Source organism: Pantherophis guttatus, chromosome 6 (assembly GCF_059756535.1).
Source record: "Pantherophis guttatus breed Tessera chromosome 6, ASM5975653v1, whole genome shotgun sequence".
Lineage (NCBI taxonomy): Eukaryota > Metazoa > Chordata > Lepidosauria > Squamata > Colubridae > Pantherophis > Pantherophis guttatus.
In genome coordinates this window covers 17891315-17911916 of record NC_142068.1, presented here as the reverse complement: position 1 = coordinate 17911916, position 20602 = coordinate 17891315, and the positions used below count along the sequence as shown (strand labels likewise).

At 41.3% G+C, this 20602-nt stretch overlaps 1 protein-coding gene across 2 annotated transcripts in view; it reads right to left on the bottom strand.

The window, feature by feature from the left end:
• PLD1 (phospholipase D1) overlaps positions 1 to 20602 on the bottom strand; it is a 173385-nt gene that overhangs the window by 12911 nt on the left and 139872 nt on the right. For both annotated transcript variants that reach the window (XM_034438982.3, XM_034438981.3), the window contains exons 16-23: positions 20115 to 20243; positions 19374 to 19492; positions 18869 to 18982; positions 15863 to 15973; positions 13975 to 14063; positions 7882 to 7995; positions 1658 to 1707; positions 114 to 248 (exon numbers count right to left, since the gene is read on the bottom strand). In XM_034438982.3, coding sequence (XP_034294873.2) covers positions 114 to 248; positions 1658 to 1707; positions 7882 to 7995; positions 13975 to 14063; positions 15863 to 15973; positions 18869 to 18982; positions 19374 to 19492; positions 20115 to 20243 — 861 coding nt within the window. The remainder of the gene's footprint in view (positions 1 to 113; positions 249 to 1657; positions 1708 to 7881; positions 7996 to 13974; positions 14064 to 15862; positions 15974 to 18868; positions 18983 to 19373; positions 19493 to 20114; positions 20244 to 20602) is intronic.

Here is a 20602-nt window from a genome sequence, read left to right as displayed (position 1 = left end):
TGCCCTCTAATTGAAACTCCAAATTGGTCCCCTGGCCCTCTTGAAATCTGCAGAGATATATGGCAGGGACGGTCAACTCCCAAACACTGGTACTTAGCAAATTTCTCTCTTACCTATAATGACCGTGTTGTCATCAGCAATCAGCAGCTTACTGTGGACATAGATAAGTTCAGTAATGAGTTTCCCTTCCAGCTCAGCATAATTTCGAAGTCCACAGAATGAAATGTAATTAATCCATTGGTCTCCAACTGAAGGGTCCCATTAAGAAATGGAGGATGAAAGAAAAGAAAAAAGAACAGAAAAACTTTAGGACTTTAAAAAGTAGAAGAAATGAAAATGTACAGTTTTTTAAATTACAGAAATGTAGGTCTGGGCTGATTATTAGAATACATTTCTTGACAGTAATAGCCCGTTAAGCCAATTACCTAGGGAGACCTGCTACTATTTAGAACCCTTCAGATATATCTTACTTAATTACTATAATTCCAAGATAGCGTGATCTTTAGCAATGATTGTTAGAATTATGGGAGGTAGCACAGATTGATAGAAGAAGTCTTGGAGGGGTTGATGTAGGACAGCAACACTGGATTTTATGCATTGAGTTATAATAATACCAAGTTGGCTGTATCAGATGCTATAGAGGTAGACTGGATAACATTCAACCCCACCAATCCTATATTATTATAATTATGTAACTGCAGTCCCAATAAGAACAAATATCATAAATATCATTTTAAAAAAAGCTCTACAGAGAATCATTAAAATTGTCCAGAATATCATCGGGCTCCAGCTACCAGCCCTGGACAACATCTTCAAATCTCGCTGTTTGAGGAGGTTGCATAATATGCTCAGAGACTCTTCCCATCCTGCTTACAATCTTTTTGGGCTGTTGCCTTCTGGCAGAAGATACAGTTTTTATCCCAGAGCTATAATTGCACTCAACAATGAACTAAAGGGCCACCAACAGTGAGCTGTTGGACAGCATTACTTGGTCTGTTGTGTGGATGTTTGGGTGGTTTAGGGGTGAGGAATTTGTGGTGAGTGGGGGTGTGTTTGGGGATTGTTATGTGTGTTGGACCTGGTCTTTGGGTGTTAAGTGAATTTCGTTGTATGGGTATACTGTGTATATACGTACAATGACAATAAAGTTATTATTATTATTAAAATGCATCTGAAAAAAGAAAAACATGGGTGCAAATGTCTGAAATTTATGCATCAAAATGTGCATTTTTATTCTATCATTCAGCTAATGTCTATCAAAGAGAAAAAAAAGGAAACAATAAACATTCTCAATCTGACTACCTAGCAGTTTTGGCATAAATCCAAATTTCAACTGCCCAGATCCTTATGACTGAGCCCAGGGAGTCAGTTTGCTGGAATGACATCAAGCAAACTCAGGAGAAGCAGCTCATTTAGAATCACGTCCAAAGGGATGCATAAGAGAGCAGCTATTTTTCTTCTTCCCAGACACCCAGATGTTGTTTTGCTAGTTTGTTTTCATTATCTTTGAAGATTTCCCTGACACAATCGAAGCCTCCTACTTTAGCTATTACACAATCCTGCAATTATTCCAGCTACTATGTGTTTTATGGCAGATCCATCAAGGTTTGGTGTCCTATGGTGAGGGCACCTACAGAGACCCAAGCAAAGGACTTACTTTCAGCTTTCAGCTGTCCCAAGATTGAATTTTCTCCTCTGCACATGGTCCTGGAAAAATTAAAACCACCATTACATTTACAAAACAGCACTATGTGAATGAATTTATACAAGAATGTGTTTAGCTGAAATCATCAAATACGTGCCTCTCTCTTTCTATAGAGATAGATAGGTAGATAGATAGATAGATAGATAGATAGATAGATAGATAGATGGATGGATGGATGGATGGATGGATGGATGGATGGATGGATGGATGGGTGGGTGGGTAGATGGATGGATGGGTAGATGATAGATAGATAGATAGATAGGAGGGTGGATGGGAGGTAGGTAGATGGATAGATGGATGGGTAGATGATAGATAGATAGATAGATAGATAGATAGGTGGGTAGGTAGATGGATAGATGGATGGGTAGGTAGGTAGGTAGAGAGGTAGGTAGGTAGGTAGAGAGGTAGATAGATAGATGGATAGATGGATAGATAGATATAGAGATACATAGATATAAAGAAAGATATAGATAGATAGATAAATATATATCTTAGAGAAAGAAAAACATTTTTTGGCCTTCTGCAACTTAAAATTTATTCAATGTTTTCTGGCCCTCGTGTTCTCTCGTTATATATATTATCTCAACTCCTGCTAATGTCATAGACACAACCATGTAGTTTTTGATATTGGTATGGAACAACACCATTGTTTTCTTTGCTTTCCCCCCCTGACCTCTTCATATATAGATGAAGAAAGATCACGAGGGCCAGAAAACATTGAACAACTTTAAGTTGCAGAAGGCCAAGAAAATGTTTGTGCTTTCTCTTAAGTCTTAAAGGAAGTCAGCAATTTGAAGCCTCAGGCTCTTCTCTGTGCAACCTGGAATCTGAGGCCTTAAGGCTGTGGCCTAATGTGCAGGAATTCAGGTTACAGAGCTCCTTTCGAAAGTCAGGGAACAACAAAACAATGGTGTTGTCCAATACCAATACCTTCAGCCGAACTAGAAAAGCTAAGCAATGGGAGATCATCATGTAATAATGGAGCTATAGGCTGAGCTGGGAAATCAATAAGATATCCTGGAAGAAAGCAAAGCCAGCCATTTCTCTTGCCAAAAAACCCCCTACATACTTGAGTTTATGACACAATAGCAGGAGTTGAGATCAACCAGATGGAGATGTTACTTTTCATGCAACGTCAGCTCCTGTGACTTCTCAATCATATCAGAGGTGGGTTTCATCAGGTTCTGACTAGTTCTGGAGAATTGGTAGTGGAAATTTTGAGTAGTTCGGAGAACTGGTAGTAAAAATTCTGACTGGCCCCACCCCCATCTATTCTCTGCCTCCTAAGTCCCAGCTGATTGGGAAGAAATGGGGATTTTGCAGTAACCTTCCCCTGGAGTGGGGAGGGAATGGGGATTTTACAGTATCCTTCCCCTGCCATGCCCACCAAGCCATGCCCACCAAGCCATGCCACACCCACCAAGCAACACCCACAGAACCGGTAGTAAAAAATTTTGAAACCCACCACTGAATCATACAGTGAACTTAAGTCTTGTCCTCCATAACTTATTAGAAGAAAGCTTTCTGACCGAGTCTCAGAACTATTTGACATTATTTGTATGAAAGAAAACTAAATATGAGCACAGGCAATGTGTGGACTTCCAGATATAGAAATGGAAACTCATCACCATGGTCAACAGCAATATATAATAGAATAACAGAGTTGGAAGGGACTTCTGATGAGGGGGACAGGACACCTGGAGAAATAGGTACCTTGACTAGGAAAATAAGGGAGCCTCTTATGGTTCTAAATAAATATATCATGCCGCCCTAAATATGAACCACTGTACAGATGTTCCAAGCCTGGCATGTTTCCACCTTAAGAGTTCTTCAAGACAACAAGGTGGACACAAAAATCCCCCTTTGAACACAATTGTAAATGGGCATTACTAAAGCAAGTCCCATACTGAATGATACCAATACGTAAGACCTAGAACAGTGGTTCTCAACCTTCCTAATGCCGCGACCCTTTAATACAGTTCCTCATGTTGTGGTGACCCCCAACCATAAAATTATTCCTAAAACCATTGACAATATGTGTTTTCCGATGGTCTTAGGCGACCCCTCTGAAAGGGTCATTCGACCCCCAAAGGGGTCGTGACCCACAGGTTGAGAACGACTGACCTAGAAGAACGTACAACACAGAATAAAAGGGTTGGACTTGGAAGGGACCTTCAAGGTCTTCTAGTCCAACCCCCTGCTCAAACAGGAGAGCCTGATATCATTCTGTCCACTCTCTTCTTGAAATGCTCTAGTGATGGAACATCCAACTTCTGAAAGCAACCCGTTTCACTGAGTCATTGTTCCCACTGTCAGGAAATTTCTCTTTAGTTCTAGGTTGGATCTCTCTTTAATGATTTTTTTCGCACCTGTTACTTCTTGTCCTGTCCTCAGGTGCTTTGAAGAATAATTTGACCCCTTCTTTTCTTTGATAGCCCCTCAAATATTGGAAGAATGCTATCATATTACCCCCAGTTCTTCTCTTTGTTAGACGAGACATAAGGTAGTTCCCTCAATCATTTTGAAAAGCATTAAAAATGTGAATGTGAACACATGCCCATATGTATCACTTAATTTACTTTAAAAGTAGGTGTAGACTGCCCCACCCAAAACCACAAAACACAATGGGAAAAAGAAAGAAGAAAGATTAATTAAAAAGCCAGAAAATATATTTCTAGATTTTCTTGGCGAGACACAACCCCAAACTCAGTGCTCCCTCTGCTGACTCTTTAGCAGAAATACATAATAAAATGAGCTTTGTTCAGCTTTGAGAAGGTCCAACACTGACCCTGTTGGATTATAAAATATTGTTTCATAGATCATAGTGGTTTTTACTACTGATCTTTTAAACTGCATTTCCACTTCAGAGCTTGGACTGGTTGTAGTCCCTGAGATGTTTGTGTTGTTTCCAATGGTATTGTTGTCCATCCCAGATGCAGAGTTCCCTGCCACCTTTCCTCTCCAGCTGGATGGGACATAGCTGAGTAGTTTTCTATGAAAGCATCACTCAAGACAACACCTAATTAGCTTCAATTATATTGCTGCTGTTAACTCCTTCTCGTTACTTCCTTTGATTGGAATAGTCCCAAAAATGGGACTCTTTTCTTTGAATTCCTGCTCAAATGCCAGCTTTTCAGTCAAATGAACCCCAATAAGCAGCCTCATTTTGACCTGCAGAGAATAACACCTGTGTATGACTTTTGACTACAAGAAATACTTTGTGAGCATTCTGGTGTATGTATGTTCTCCACTTATTCTGAATATTTAAAGGTTGGGCTAGAGCAGCAACCCCCAACTTTTTGGGCACCAGGGACGTGTTCTGTAGAAAGAGATTTTTCTGCAGACTGGAGGGAGCATTGTTTCATGTGCTGCCTGCATCCTACAAATGGGGCTTTGTTTGTTTTGTGCAGCCCGGTTTCCAGCATGCCACGGACCAGTGCCAGTGCATGGACTGGGGGAGTTGGAGACATCTGGGCTAGAGGGCCCAGTTTTAGTCTGGCATCATGTCAAAAACATGCTTAGCCTTAGTACTGCATTAAGCCTGTTTTATAGCTTCATACAATATACTGAACCATCAGTAAAACTAACCTAATATGCTAAAATAACAAAAAAACCCTCTCTTAAGGTTAATGCTACCCAAACTAAACATGCTGCATAAATGCATCTTTTAGATGTTTGCCTAACAAGTGTTTTACGTGAATATAACCAGAATCAGAGAACCAGATATATGTTCACTTTGATATCTCTTTTGACTTCCTTTCTTTTCCTTCCATGCTTCCAATGGAAACTCAATAGGATAAGGCCCTACTATGAATCTAGAAACTGTCAAACATTCATTTGACAGTGTATTTGAATCCTAAATATATAAATCATGTAACACAATCTGCAATTTAAAATTTAAAGGCAACCTTCCTTTTAACACAGGCATGAGAGAAGTAGAAAATCCTATGGCTTTACCAGCCAGCAAAGTGGAAGAAAGATTATAAAAATGAAATAAATTCTACAGATCTAATCACAGATTCTTGGCTAAAATGTCCGCCGCTATCTTAGAGAAAAAGGATTACTCCAGCAAATGACTCTTGCTTGCTTTTCCTAGATGTTCCTTGAGTCTGATAAATTGCAACCTTAAATCAGAGTCTCTGGAACAATTTTTATCTAAGCCTTTTCCTATCACAGTAGCAGGCTTATTTTCCCAGATGATCTATCTCCCATTTCAAACAACAGGGAGATTTTTCTCTTTAGCAGAAAGGGCTAAAATGAGGAAAATCTTCTTGATAATCCCAGGTGTGCTTCAGTCTACAGAGCCTGTTTATTGGGTGTGTCCAAGAACCAGCATCTTGGTTCTAATCCAAGAGTCTGGTTTGTAGCAATTGTGTGGAGACAACTTGCCTATTCACTACAACAAGATTCCAAGAAGTTGCCGAAGTACTGTATGTGTATATGAACAAGAAAATGTAGCACTATTACTTTATCAACTGCTCCTACTCTGGCTCCAAATTGGCCATTCCCATTTTCATTTGTGCCAATGCTTCAAAAGCTGAGTGACTTCCAGAGCATTGATCTGAAAAAAATGCACCACTCAGTCTCTCTTTTCAGCTCACTGACCTAGAGATAATGAAACTTCTGGTGCATTACGGAGGTAGAAAAAGAAATGTCTTGATAAGGCCACACTTGGAATACTGCATCCAGTTTTGGTCACCAAGATATAAAAATATGTTGAGACTCTAGAAGTGTGCAGAGAAGAGCAACAAAGGTGATTAGGGGACTGGAAGCTAAAACATATAAAGAACAGTGGTTGGAATTCAGTATGTCTAGTTTAATGAAAAGGACTAGTGGGTGACATGATAGCAGTGTTCCAATATCTAAAGGGCTGCCACAAAAAAGAGGGAGTCAACCTATTTTCCAAAGCACCTGAAGACAGGACAAGAAGCAATTGATGGAAACTAATCACGGAGAGTAGCAACCTAGAACTAAGGAAAAATTTCCTGATAGAACAATTAATCAGTGAAATGAAAGTTGTGAGTGCTCAAACACTGAGGTTTTTAAGAAGAGATTGGACAACTGTTTGTCTGAAATGGTATAGGGCAGTGATGGTGAACCTTTTCGGCACCGACTGCCAAAAAGGAAGCGTGCACATGTGCGTGCCGCACCAAGTGCCGGAAAGGGAGCTCGTGCACACTCATCAGGGCTGTGAACAGAAAGAGGAGTTGCCCAGGAGCCATGCATGTGCCGGATAAGGTACTTCTGGTTTCCAGCGCACACATGTGCACTGACAAGCAAGTCTTCCAGTTAATGCCGCACATGCACACACGTCGATCAGCTGGCCGGCACGCATGCTTATGCCGGAAAATGGAAGACCAGGTCTTCTGGTTTCTGGCACTGCTGCATGCAGAAAGGGCAGCTGATCGTTGTGTGCACATGTGCGTCAGAAATCCGGAAGAGGAATGGGCAATACACGTGCCATGCAACATGGCTCTGCGTGCCACTTTGGGCATGCGTGCCATAGGTTCGCCATCATGAGTATAAGATTTCTGCTTGAGCAGGGATTTGGATTAGAAGACCTCCAAAGTCCCTTCCAACTCAGTTATTCTGTTATTCCTTTAGCCTAGCATTATAGGGACCATAGTAATAAGTGCTCATCATGAAACGTAGGCAACAGAGGTGGGTTTCAGCAGGTTCTGACCAGTTCTGGAGAACCGGTAGCAGAAATTTTGAGTAGTTCAGAGAACCGGTAGTAAAAATGCTGACTGGCCCCGCCCCCATCTATTCTCTGCCTCCCAAGTCCCAGCTGTTCAGGAGGAAATGGGGATTTTGCAGTATCCTTCCCCTGGAGTGGGGAGGAAATGGAGATTTGACAGTATCCTACCCCTGCCACGCCCACCAAGCCACGCCTGCCAAACAATGCCATGCCCACCAAGCCACGCCCACAGAACTGGTAGTAAAAAATTTTGAAACCCACCACTGGTAGGCAACGATGAACATCTTCATCTTAGGACACTGTTTCAGCAGAGGGCCTTATGCCAAGGGCTCTTTTAACTCTGGAGCCATCTCTGCTTTCAATTTGTTTTTTGAATTTTGGGCCAAGCATCCATCAGAGAGCTGCTTACATGACTTACTAAAATGCTTTACTGCATTGCTGAAAATAAAAAAGATCCAGGCTGGACCTCTAAATTTACCTGTAGTTAAAATGCATAATGGCCTGGAGAGCATTGCCTCCTCCTGTTGAAATATCACCTTCAAAACCAGGCAGCAGGGGGATCACTATGTAGACTCGGTATCGTTTGTCTTCCCTAAAAGAAAATGCAAAACATGAAATTTAGTTTTGTGACAATATTATATATTTTACAGTACTGGTGTTTCAGTGCAGTTCAGGGAGTCCTTAGCTCATGATTGCAATTGGGGCTGGAATTGTGATTGTTGAGTGAAAGGTCATTAAATGAGAAGTTGTGTCACTGAAGAACCATAAACCTGGCACTCCTGGTTGCATTCATTAAACAATCCCTGTTTTTTAAGCAGATGGATAAAAGAGCTGCCTGCCAAAGGATTTCAGCTTCCCACAGAGCTGAAATCTTCTGGCAGGCAGCCCTTTTGCTCTCAAAGAATTTGAGACAGAATCCTATTGGCAGGCAGCAGCAGTTTGCAACCTTCCCTGCCAGCTTTTCACTGACTTTCTCAATAAGTCAGCAGAGAACATTGCAAATGGTGATCACAGGACTGCAAAACACTTGGCAACTGATCATAAGTGCAAACAGGCTGTGCAACAGATCACGATCATGTGATGCAGGAATATGGTGGGATATTTTGCAATAGGTGGGATTGCTTTACAGGCCATAAAGAACCCTTTCCAAAGTTGTCATAATTTCGGACCAGTGTTTTAAAAAGTCATAAGTTGAGAACTACCTACACAAGCACTTATGATGTTACCTACCTGGGTAATTAAATAAATCTGCAAGAAAACCACCAAGGTCAGAGTGTACCAAGGATTCCATAGTTCAATCCTGAGCCATATATATTCCCTTCTATTTGAAGAATGTATTTTAAAAATGTATATTGGGGGGTTTATACTAGAACTAATAATTTATTTTAATACATGATCTCAGAGGAGTGTTTAGGTGGGGTTTATTTTTTAATCATTTACGTAAAGAACGATGATCTATGAAACTTGTTCACCAATTTTTACAAACATGAAAATAGATGGTAGAACATAAAAATAGCAAATTCTCTCACAGATTATCTTCACCTTACAGTTCTGCTATGTTTCTCAGAGTCTGCCCCCCCATTTCACATACACCACACCAAACTACTAAATAAACAAGCCAAGATTGAACAAAGATTGGTATAGCTTTGTTTGATGAATACATTATATTAGGCAACACTGATATTTTACTGATTTAACCATGCCCTGTTGTTAGCGTTGCTAACATGTGATACAGATCAAAAGTAGGCAATCTTTAACATCAGACTGTATATGACAGTGATGGCTAACCTTTTTGCCATCGTGTGCCAGGAGGCGGGGGAGGTTCGTGCACGCATGTGCCCACACCCATAATTCTATGCGCCCTGCCTCTCTAGGAGTCTCTAGAGGCTGGGGACAACAAAAAATGTCACTTCCTGTCCAACTGGAAGTTGGGAAACGGGCCATTTCAGGCCTCCAAGGGAGTCGGGAAGGCTGTTTCCACCCTCCCCAGATGCATAGAGAGGATCTGGAGCGAGGTGAGAAAGAAAAACGGGCCTTCCCCAACCCTCCAGGCCCTCTGGAGGTAGGGAACAGCCTGTTTCCCTACTTCTGGTAGGCCCAGAAGGCCTGAAAATCAACTGGCCAGTGCATGCGTGCCAGAGCTGAGCTGGCATGCCCACTGATATGGCTACGTGTGCCACCTGTGGCACACGTGCCATAGGTTCGCCATCACACGTATATAGTCTATGGACCAACTCCCACTGTAGTTTAAATGTTTCTTGAAAGGGATCAGGTCATAATTCTGGATAAAAAGATGGTCTTCCAGCAAAACAATTGCAAAAGAGGTGGAATCAAAATAAGAGAGAGAAAAGGATGCAATCATAACCACATTTAAGTTCTATCCCAAACAAACTGCTTTCTCAAGGAGGCATGGTCCAAAACTATAAGGAGATATCTCTATTAACAGGTTCTGAAGCTAACAGGGAAAAGAAGAGCTGGCATTTTCTTGAAACGGATTGTTCTTAAAATACACAGTTTATATAAGTAGTAAAAATACATCCTTATTTCTTTAAAGACTAGAGTACTTTGTCTATGTACTTTTCTTGAAATTGGTTTTCAAGCGTGGCTTGGAATTAAAGACTATCACTTGTGTGAGACGGGATAGAGAGCACATGTGTGAAGTTAATTAATGAAACTTTTCAAAATTAATTAGACAAATTAATCACCCAGGAGCAACCTACTTCATTAAAAACAGCTACAGCATGCCTGGAAAAACAGAACATTTGTTATTTATTTATCGGAGAAACTGATCATATTTATTATATAGGTTTCAGTTGTCTCAAGGACTGAGAGGTGTATTATTCAGTGGGCGGGAATTCTCCATCAAACCTTTCCATTGCAGGCACTCCTTGACTTATGACAATTAGGATTGGAGTTTCCACTATAAGTAATTGCAGTCAGGTTGGACCTGATTTTATGACAAATTTTACGACAATCATTAAGCGAAGCACTACCGTCATTAAAAATCCAGCTTCTCCAATGTTTTCTTTTTCTTTTCTTTTTTTTGGCAAAAAAGGTTGCAAATAATAAGCATGTGACTGCAGTTACAACTGCAACTGGTTATAAATGCAAGTAGTTCTCAAGCACTCAAATTGCGATCATGTGGCTCTGGGGTGGTACAAGTACAAGTACAGGTCATTACTTTTTCCAACGTCTTTGTAACTTTGAAGCATTGTTAAATTAATGGTCATAAGTTGAGGACTACCTGAATCATTTAAATAATTATGCAAGAGCAAAATTTACAGACCAGAAGATGCAAAGGCAAAGTATTTTGTACAGTAGATGCCTGTGGAAGTTTTACCACTGACTGACCAACAGGAGGCAGTGCATGACTGGTTTCATTGTTATTGGAACTCATCAATTTTAGATCTTCAATCAGTTCAACTTTTTTTTTAGCAAGAATTGAAACTCTTAGGCTGTAGATTTTGTTCACCATTACGTAGTGCACTCTACTTTATGAACTATAGTGTTCTCACGATGTCATAAATCATAAAGTCATAAATCACTTTTTTCAATGCCATTGTAATTTTGAACGGTCACTAAATGATCTCTTGTAAGTCAAGGACTACCTGTACGTGAGAAGGTTAAGAGGTGGGTTTTGTCAAAAATGCTTATTTCATTTCTGAGCATGTACTGTATGCAGGTAGTCCTTGACCTATGACTGGTTGCTAAGCAACCATTCGAAGTTACGACAGATTTCCACAAAGCTACGGTAGTTACGATCTGGCTTTAATTTCTGACGGCCCCCTTCCCCAAAGTCACGTGATCACATTTTGGGTGATTGGCAAGTGGCCTGCATTTACAATTGCTTGTAGTGCCCTGTCACACAACTGTGATTTATGACATATATTGCTGGAAACTAACATTTACTTCCTGTTCCTGGCCAAATTAAAAAAAATCATTGATTACCATGGGTTTGGTTAATGTGTTCATTGAATGAACGCAGAGTTTGCTTAATGACCAATCAATTATGGGTGTAAGTCAAGGACTACCTGTATGATCTTACATCAGATCTGTACCTCGTAAAACATATTTTCGGAAACTTGACATTTTACATGTCCTATTCCATCCAAATCTACAGCTCAGAAATGGCTAAATTGGGGCAATCCAGATGTTACCAAACTACAACTCCCAGAAGTCCCAGCTAGCATTACCAAAGGTGACATAGGCCACCTCCAGGCTCCTACGGGAAGGATAGTATCTCTGGTGCTCGGAGCATCGAAACACACATTAAGTTATCTTTTTCCAATTCTCCTGCGAGAAACAATTTTGCTTATTTGTATGCATAACAGTGGAAAATGCAGAAAATGTAAAACTTGATATTTTGTTTTGCTGTTGAACAGAATCCTGGAGATCCAATTTGGTTGAAGCATGCGGGCTCTGCAGCATAAAATGTCGATCTGGAGGCCGAACTGTAGATCTCATCATCAATCGAGCTTCTGAAAATGCTCCGGGGGTTGAGAATTGATCACTTGTTTTGATAGGAATACAATTTGCTGCAATGCATACGCTACTACCTGAATCACAATTATACTCAGGGAAGCATATTCTGTTTCTTTAGCTATATTCTGTACCATGGAAACCCAAGGCTCTATTTAGAATTATGTAAATGCACTTTTTGTTTGCATAATTTCTTCGGCTAACAAGACTTGTGGATCCTTCAAGCAATCTGAAAAGGTTTCAGTCAAGGCCTTCCTAGAAAGGATCTGTGATCTCTGAACAGTACATTGTTTGTTCTCATGGCTCGATAACAGGGGTGAAATGCTCCTGGTTTGGACCGGATCGCCTGATCCGTTAGCAACGGTGGCGGGTGGTTCGGAGAACCGGTAGCAAAAATCCCTGCCCCCCCCCGTATGCCCAGTTGAGCCGTGCGATCATCAGAGGCTGTTTTTTTACTTTTAAAAGCATTTTTTCTATAACCTCTTCAGCTGAAAAAATGCTTTTAAAAGTTTTTTTAAAAAAAGCCTGTGATGATCACATGGCTCAGCTGGGATCGTCACAGGCTTTTAAAAGCATTTTTTTTTCTACAACCTCTTTGCCCAAAGAGGTTGTAGAAAAAATGCTTTTAAAAGCCTCTGATGATCCCAGCTGAGTTGCCTGATCGTCAGAGGCTTTTAAAAGCATTTTTTTCTGCAACCTCCTCGGCTGAAGAGGTTGTAGAAAAAATGCTTTTAAAAGTAAAAAGAAAAGAAAAGAAAAGTTGGCCACGCCTACCCAGTCACATTTAACCCCCCCATCAAGCCACGCCCACAGAACCGGTAGTAACAAATTTTAGTTTCACCCCTGCACAATAGTTTAAAAAAAAATATTGTAAAAACTGACTGCAAAATTGGGTTGCATATAGACATCAACTTACAACATCAGTCGAGCCCAAAATATCTGGTGTTAAACAAGACGTTTGTTGAGTGCGTTTTGTCCCATTTTACAATCTTTCTGGCCACAGGTTGTTAAGCAAATCACCACAATTGTTAAGTTAGTAATGCAGCTGTTAAGTGAATCTGGCTTCCACATTGACTTTGCTTTTCAGAAGCTTACAAAAGATGATCACATGACTCTGAGATATGGCAACTGTCATAATTGTGAACCAGTTGCCAAGCATTTGACTTTTGATTACTTGGCCATGGGGATGCTACAATGGTTGTATGTATGAAAAATGGTCATAAATCATTCTTTTCTCTGCTGTTGTAACTGTGAATGGTCACTAAATGAACTGTTGTAAGTTGAGGACTACAAAAGTTACAATTGCATAAAAGCGATTTATGACCATATTTCACACTTATGACCATTTCAGCATCCTTGTGATCACGTGTTCAAAATTCAGATGCTTGGCAACTGGCATGTATTTATGATGGGTTGCAGTGTCCTGGGGTCATGTGACCCCTTTTGTGACCTGAGAAGCAAAGTCAGTGGGGAAGCCAGATTCACCTAACTGTGTTAAACTAAATTGACAATTGCAGTGATTCACTTAACAGCTGTGGCAAGAAAGGTCATAAAACGGGGAAAGCTCACTTAACAACTATCTTGCTTAGCAATGGAAATTTTGAGCTCAATTGTTTCATTACCTGACTAGGTAATGCAAACCAGCCTAGCACATCACGTAGCACTGATGATGTTACCTAATCAGGTAATGAAATGTCTGCAAGAAAATAGCTAAGGTCACAGAACACCAAAAAAACCAACAGTTCAATCCTGATCTACAAATATTTTCTTCTATTATTTTTAGATGATATCTAAAGTTTATAAAATAATATCAGCGTTGTGCTGAGGACTGTTAAGGTATTGCTTGAAGTTACAGTAAAACTTACTTTTTGTTTAGTGGAAAAAAGAAAACTAAGATTCACTGCTTTGATTGCAAACCCCTCTTTCCGGCAAGCTCTATAAAACCTGCCAATCCTTGAAGATTATCTAACTTTGAAGGCTTTCTCATCTTTGACAACTTTAAGAAGTCTGGACTTCAGCTCCCAGAATTCCCCAGCAAATTTTTTCCATTGCAAAAATAGTTGCAAAAAAACATATTTTGCAGCCAGATTACCTGTAAGCTTTGAGAATTCTGCGTGCAATGGCATCACCAATTCGGTTCGACACAAGTTTGTCATCGGCGCAGCTAATAAAAAACTGGTTCTACAATTTGAGAAAGGAAAACAGAAAGGAATTGCAAATGTTTATGTTGCTAACAAAACTGTGTTATTGCAAGTTTTGCATGTACAATATTTGAAAAGACAACCATTTCTAAAGAAGGAGCTTTGGGATTATTTGTAAAGTTATTTTGTGAAGTCTGATGAGAAGATCAGTTTTTCTAAAAGTGGAATCTATAATTAATAACCTTCTCTTCCAGTTACTACCTTAGCTTCAGGAAAGTGCTGAGCATAATCCCAGTGCATTCTAATTACCCAGACTAGGCTAGGGATTGGCAATCTGTGGCTCTGGAGCCACATGTAGCTCTTTCATCCTCTGCTGCGGCTTCCTGTCGCCAGTCAGCTCCACAATTGATAGGGCTTTCAGTTAGGACAGATAGAGGAAAAGGAATGCCGAGCTAGGAGACTCTATGGTGGGGGAACCGAACTTCTGGTCGACAGAGGAAAAAGGAAGCCACGATAGGAGGAGTGGTGGGGGAACCGGACTTCCGGTCAGCTCCAAAATTGAACAGGGGGCTTCCGGTTAGGACCTTTGTGGCTCTTTTGAGTGTTTAAGGTTGCCAACCCCTGGATTAGACTGCCAACCTGCTGTGCTCCAAATGCCCTGGAAACAACTCTTAGAATTCCGGCTGGCTGCTTGAGAATTCTGGGACATTTATTTCTGAAAATAAACACTTCTGAAACACACAAGGTCATGGAAAGGTCTGGCTGGAATACTATTTAATCAAAGAGTGCATCTTGGAATGAATTCCAAAATTCTCAGCCATGCTGAGGTTACTTAGCAGACAGATGAAAGTCTCTTCAATTCAATTGGAGGAAAGAAAGTTTATTGAGAGACGCCCCTTCTCAAGAGCTGCATGAGGCATAGAAAAGGCAGCAGGTCTTCCAGAGATAAGACACCACTCTCTGCAATATTCTTCTCCTGCTCTTTGTGGATTTTAAAGAATTAAATCTACATTTCCCCAGTGGCCTTTAACTATGGTTTGTTATCACAGTGATTTTCATTTGGATTAGAAGACCTCCAAAGTCCCTTCCAATTCAGTTATTCTGTTATTCCTTTAGCCTAGCATTGCAGGGACCATAGTAATAAGTGCTCATCATGAAACGTAGGCAGCAAAGGTGGGTTTCAGCAGGTTCTGACCAGTTCTGGAGAACCGGTAGCGGAAATTTTGAGTTGTTCGTAGAACCGGTAGTAAAAATGCTGATTGGACCCGCCCCCATCTATTCTCTGCCTCCCAAGTTCCAGCTGATCGTGAGGAAATGGGGATTTTGCAGTAACCTTCTCCTGGAGTGGGGAGGAAATGGAGATTTTACAGTATCCTTCCCCTGCCACGCCCACCAAGCCATACCATGCCCACCAAGCCACACCTATAGAACCGGTAATGGAGGCAATCAAGGTGTGAAAGTTTCATTTACTTTACTGTTAGCCTGATGCCTACAGAAGACAACATATAAGATATGTGATGGAGAAGAGGCCCAATGATTCCATCCAACTCCAGGGGACAACCCACCTGGTTTAGAATTTAGACTTAGAATAACTTTACTGTTACTTTGAATGTACACTAATCGGCATACATTAAAATGAAATTGCATTGCATACAGCTCTCAAAGGGCCTTCTAAGGCAGCTGCCTCCAATCACAAAAATACTCCCACTTATGCACATACAGGCAAAGGCAGCACTATTTATGTCTCTGAAGAATTTCAACCTATATGAAAACTATAAATTTAGCCACTGGCTACTTTCACTGAACTGAGCCAGAGCTCCACACACGGCAACTACTTGCCTCTATATAGATGTAGTGCTTGCTGTTTTCTATCACGCACACGTAAGCAGAATGGATCGATTCTTCATGGTACTTAATGCCAGCAGACCAATCAGCAGCAGAGCGAAGCACCTAGGAGTGAAAACACCAGCTTTTTCAAAATATATTTCTCTTAGATTGGGGGTGTCAAACTCATGGCGTCACGTTGTCGTCATATGACGTATCATGACTTTCCCCTCCCCTTCGCTAAACCGGGGGTGGGCATGGCCAGCGCGTGACGCATCTGACCTGTGGGCCGCGAGTTTGACACCCCTGTCTTAGATAATCCTATACAAGGAGTTTCCATTTCACAGCATCCAGCTAGTTTTAACATAAAAACCTAATTATATGCAATTATATGGCTCAGAGGTGGTATTCAGCCAGTTCTGACAGCTTCTGGAGAGCCGGTAGTGGAAATTTTGAGTAGTTCGGAGAACCGGTAAATACTACCTCTGGTTGGCCCCGCCCCCATCTAGTCACTGCTAGAAAGGGGCGAGTCCCGAGTCCCAGCTGATCGGAGTCCCAGCTGATCAGCTGGGTCTTCTTTTGTTGCACAGGACAACAGAGCTGGAAAGCAGGTTAGTGGGGTGGGGAGGGAATGGGGATTTTACAGTATCCTTCTCCTGGAGTGGGGTGGAAATGGGGATTTTACAGTATTCTTCCCCTGCCACACCACACCCATCAAGCCACGCCCACAGAACCAGTAGTTTTAAAAAAACGAATACCACCACAGGTCTGCCTCTGTCAGCTCTATCTCCTAAGAATCGGCTTCTGGTGACAAGTCTTAATATTACTTTTTGTTGGATTAACATGTCATCTGAAGCCCCCATTTGTGGCTTATCATCAAGCAAACAGTGGCGTTGAGTGAGATTTGAACTCACTCATTGATTGACTGCAGCTGTTTTTCAGCCTTGCCTGAAGGTGTTGGCACAGCTGAGATTGAGGTAAACTCTATTGCTGACCTCTATCCGTTTTCCAAACAGGGAGAAACTAAAGGAATATTAGACAATAATCCCAAGCTGCCATTAGATTCATTCGAGGAGGCAACAGGGAGGGTGAGGAGGAAGGTATTACTGTCAGGAGAAGGTCCTTTTCCTAAGAAAAACAGTAGAAAAACCTCAAACAGCTGCCGCCCCTATTGCCATGGTTAACGCAACAAAGCATTTCCTTTCTGTTGTCTGAAAAGAATGAGGTCATCTCCTAAAACTCTTGCAGATCATGAATTAATGGACTTAAACCAGAGGAAAGCAGATTCCTCAGAAGAGTTTCACAATATAATCTATGACAAAGGAAGATTATGAGTACTGCCTCATTGGATGTGTAGGAGAAAGAATTGTCTATAACAGGGGTGTCAAACTTGATTTCATTGAGGGCCGGGATGTTTGATCTCGGGGGGCGGGCGCGGGCTGAGGTTTGTGTGGCCCGGGGGGGGGGCGAGTTTGACGTCACTCATGTCAGGGGCACCTCTGGTGGCCAATTGCTAAGGCAGGACTTCCCTCAGACTCTCCCTCCCTCTCATTATAATCTCCTTTCTTCCTTTCCTTCCTCCCCCCTCCCTTCCTTCCCTCTTCCTTCTCCTTTCTACTTCCTCCCCCTCTTTCCTTCTTTTTCCTTCCTTGTTCTCTTCTCATCTTTCCTTCTTTTTCTTTGTCTTTCCTCTTTCCCCTTCTCCTTTCCTGTCCCTTCTTGCATGTTGAAATGCAAAAGGGCAAACATTTCTCCTTTTGTTTTGAGCTTGTTTTGCTAGCCCTCTGCCAGCGAAAACGGAGTCCGGTCCGTGGCCCTCAGTGCTGGCAGACGCACCGCGGACCGGTCCTTCGCCATTTCCAGGGCAGCCCCGCAGGCCAGATCTAAGCACCTTGTGGGCCAGATCTGGCCCATGGGCCTTGAGTTTGACACCTCTGACCTAGGCCGAGAAATTTAAAAAAATAATCTAGAAAATGGTGGTGGCAAATTACTTTTGTTGTACTGTTACCAAGAAAACTATATGGTTGCATGTATGAAATCCTTAGGAGTCACGCTCAGTTTGAATGCTTTCTCTTCAAATTGCTACGACTGTCCATGACTACAATGAGCAAAACACATCTTTCTTTGTTCCAGCAAAGTTTCCATCAATCATTCTCATTTTTAAAAAATGTTCGCTAAACATTTTATTTTATTTTTTTTGCTTTGAGATGATGATTCCCCTGTTGAAAATAAATTTTATCTAGCCAGGGACCTTGTCTCGCAAAAGCAAAGGCCAGCAGATCATAAAGTCAAGGAAGACAAATAATTTTCAGTTTCACGGCATTACAAGAGAACAATCAATTCCATCCACAATCGCTTCCTTGGAAACTTTTTCTCACCAACTAATTGTGTTTGGACAAGTCATTCCAACTCCTAAGATTTATTTCCTGTGGAACAAGAAACGGGCTTTCGCAATCTCACATTTTTCAGATCATCTTGGACTGCAACTCTCAATCTTGCAAATAATTGAGAAATGTGCAGTGCTTTTCCAGAGAAGAGTATCTGTCTTGTCTTTCTTTCCTTCCCATTCTTCATGATTTAAGAGTCCAAAAACATATTTTCCTTCCACATTGTTTAAAAGAGACTTTAATGAAACTGAAGTGGTAAATGGAAGCCTAGCTTAGCGATACGACTGGGAAATGTCTTTTGTTGGCAATTCCAGAAGGCTGCTGAACACTGAGTGACTTTACTTCTGAGTAAATATCCCCAGGGGTAGCTTTGTCTCTGTTTTGAAGAATGAAAAAATTTATATAGATGTTTTTTTTCAGCGGATAAGAAAAATAAAAGGCCATGGGCCTCTTCCACAGCATCTCCAGATACTGTATATCAGTGATATAGAAATAAGAAAAGTGGCAATTAATCTATGGTTCAGAAGTATTTCAATTTTGGAGTCGTTTTATATGATGACAGAAGGAATTCAATGTCTAACACTTGACAGTTATGGAGCAGTTATACATTTCATAAATATTAGAACACTCTTACCTGCACTTTGGCATTCACAGCCTCAGGGACTTGATAGTTCAATTCCTCAGCTGTTCGCTGAGATTTTGGCAACAAGAAAGGGTACGAAAGGGACCTGTATTTGGATTTCATGATCTTGTATCAAGAAAGAAAGAACGAAAGAACGAAAGAAAGAAAGAAAGAAAGAAAGAAGGAAAGAAAGAAAAAAAAGAAAAAGAAAAAAGGAAGGAAGGAAGGAAAGAAAGAACAAACAAAAGAAAAGAAAGAAAAAAAGGAAGGAAAGAAGGAAAGAAAGAAAGAAAGAAAAGGAAGGAAGGAAGGAAGGAAGGAAAGAAAGGAAGGAAGGAAGGAAGGAAGGAAGGAAGGAAGGAAGGAAGGAAAAAAAACATTAGTCACTCTTGCAAATGTTCAGATTTAACATGCAGTATGACTGTGACATCATATTACATCTTACCGACTAGGGATTCAGAAGATCCCAACATATCTGTCAGCAGTTCCGGTAATTGAAAAACTATATGAAATTCACCTTTGTGAAGTTCCAGCGTTGAATGAAGTGCCGAGCTACATCCCGAGCAGCTTTGCCATGGACTACAGAGCCAATGTCGTGCCATGGCATCCTTGGCATGGTGTAACGATCAATAAAATCTGAAGAGGAAGCAAAAAAAAAAAAAAAGTCAAGAGCCTGAAGAACTATCAGCTATTCCTGGCTATTCTACCAACATCGGGTTGCCTATTGTGGGAAGCAAGATACCCAATCACCTAGGCCAGTGATGGCTAACCTTTTTGCTATTGCGTGCCAGGAAAGGGGGGGCGGGGGAAGTTCACGAGCGTGCACCCATAATTCTATGCGCCCCTCCCTGCGCATGCATGCATGACCCCCCTCCCCGCCCCCCGCTCCTGGCACACAATGGCCCGGTAGGCCCATTTTTCTTTCTCACCTGGCTCCAGATCCTCTCTATGCATCTGGGGAGGGCAAAAACAGTCTTCCCCACTCCCTTGGAAACAGCCCGTTTCCCAACTTCCAGTTGGACAGGAAGTGACATTTTTTTGTTGTCCCCAGCCTCCAGAGACTCCTAGAGAGGCTGAGCTGGCGTGCCAGGTGACATGGCTCCGTGTGCCACCTGTGGCACGCATGCCATAGGTTCGTCATCACGGACCTAGGCTTTTGCCTTCCGCCAAACTCATTGTCTCTAAACTCTAAATATTCACAAATTCATTCATCTGAACTGACTGTTCAGATACGATTCTAACTTGCAGTGACGCTTACCAGCAAAGGGTTTATCTAGTTGGACCCAGTCTTTAAAGACGAAGTTACAATAATCTTTTCCATGCCAGAATCTGGTTTCACCAAGAAGCTCTCCAACCCCTGTCTTCAAACTGCGAACCGAGCCTTTACCTGTTTCAAACAATCAAACACAAAACAGATTTTTGGAACTTGCTACTAACATAACTATAATTGCCTCAATTAGTTATGCAAATTTTTAATCTTTAAATTAATGCCAATCATGAAGAAGAGTGCATCCTCAAAGCAGAGCAAGCAGAATTGGAATGCTATTCAATACATTATTAGGGTTTTCTTTTCTATTAATCTTCTCATCTGGGACTGGGTCTTAGGAATGAGGAGACATAGTTCCAAATTTCCTAGATTGCAATATCCTAAATTGTAAATCTCATTGACCTGAAGCCATTCAATCATCCCAGCTTCATCATATGGTCCTTGTGAAGATAAGAAGAGGAGATTTTTTTTTTGTCTCC